Below are 1,723 nucleotides of genomic sequence, written 5' to 3' on the forward strand. Positions count from 1 at the left end.
AAAAAAAAAAAAAAAAAAAAAAACAAATTATTAATTCAACAGTAAATTACATAAAATGATTTCTATTGTAAAAATTATTTTTTTACCTCTTTAGACAATGTATCTAAGACATATTCAGTACGTAATCTCATGAAAAAATGTTGTGCTTGTTCTATGATTTGTTCCAACAATGTCTGGCTATAAAAATGTTTTTACATAAATAAAATTATTATAAAAATTATTAAAAATATATAATCACTTTTGGATACACAACTAATTAATGACAAATTTGGTAAAATTCAATTACTAAGAAAGGAGATAAATTAAAAAAATTAGGATATTAGTTACAGATTTCAATAATTCTATTCAGTATTATAATAAATTAATGCTGCTTACTAAATAAATTTTTATTATAATTAAATTTAATTGAGAAATAAACAGTCACTATACTCTATGATTGAAAGGAAAGAAATGAAATAAGGAAAGGAATAAGGGAAACTGTCATCCTTAGCAACGGTTTCAACTAAAGAGTGTTTTTATGGACCTAAAGGAAAATGTAAAATGCACAATTCCCACCTTTTTGAGGTGGTGACCTCAGAAAGGTGGTAGGAACCACACACAAGATGATTGTGGGTTATATAGGAACTGTTATAGAAAGTACACATTGAAGTAACAATAAATAAATATAGTTTAAAAAAACTAAAAAACACGCTTTTAAAGCACATCGAACTAAAAAGTTAAAAATTATTTTTAACTTTTTAGTTCGATGTGCTTTAAGAGCGTGTTTTTTAGTTTTTTTAAACTATATTTATTTTTCACTTTTTAGTATCATGTTATGATAGTAGTTAATATCAATATCATGGTTGTAACGGGTAACGGGAAATAAGGGTTCGATTCCGGAGAGGGAGTTTAAGAAACGGCTACCACATCCAAGGAAAGCAGCAGACGCGTAACGTGGAGGTAGTGACGAAAAATAACGATACGAGAATCATCCTCCGTAATCGGAATGAATACACTACATATCTCTTAATGAGAATAAAGTGTATTAATATATAAGTTTTAATAGTAATTAGAATATATATATATATATAANGTTTTAATAGTAATTAGAATATATATATATTTAAAGGGACTTAAGTACGTAAACGTATCATGCATGAGGTATAGCCGTGTTTATGTGGGCGGGCATGGCGGAGGGAACATTATACACGAGGCATATACGGCGGCAGAGGCGTCGGCTGTAGGAATATATAAATGAATATTAAAATATACGTATATACGTATAAATATTAATATTAGCGGTGGCGGTAGGAATATATAATTTTCGCATAATATCGCGGCACTTTTGCTGGCGTCGAAAACGCGATGTCCGGCGTGATCCTCGGGCGTCAATAGGTTAGCAGCGTAGATGAAGACGGTGTGCGAGTGCGGATCAGTATGTTGACGATGCTATTTTGACAATGGGAAGAAGACTAAGGTATAGCGGCGGGACGTCGTCGGCCGTGCGGCACTTGCTGGACTTTGCACCGCGGCGTAAAACGACGCGGGGCTGTGTCAATTACAATAAAAATTTGTTATATATATATATAATGATAAGCGCGCGTCTACGGGTTGGAAAATATTGTTCTCTACGAGAGGTGAGCGGGGTGGGGCGAATGCGTTACAACAGTATAGTCTCAAGGTCATACACGACGGGATACGCGACATAATAACACGTGCCGCGTGGAGTTACAAACTTACAAAC

At 33.3% G+C, this 1,723-nt stretch overlaps 1 protein-coding gene across 3 annotated transcripts in view; it reads right to left on the bottom strand.

Moving 5' to 3' along the window:
* Positions 1-1,723, bottom strand: part of LOC126906093 (mediator of RNA polymerase II transcription subunit 17) — an 8,929-nt gene that overhangs the window by 1,163 nt on the left and 6,043 nt on the right. For all 3 annotated transcript variants that reach the window (XM_050686371.1, XM_050686380.1, XM_050686383.1), the window contains exon 9: positions 87-177. In XM_050686371.1, the coding sequence (XP_050542328.1) occupies positions 87-177 (91 nt within the window). The remainder of the gene's footprint in view (positions 1-86; positions 178-1,723) is intronic.

Source organism: Daktulosphaira vitifoliae, unplaced genomic scaffold, assembly GCF_025091365.1.
Source record: "Daktulosphaira vitifoliae isolate Bord-2020 unplaced genomic scaffold, ASM2509136v1 Scaffold_1, whole genome shotgun sequence".
Taxonomy (NCBI): Eukaryota; Metazoa; Arthropoda; class Insecta; order Hemiptera; family Phylloxeridae; genus Daktulosphaira; species Daktulosphaira vitifoliae.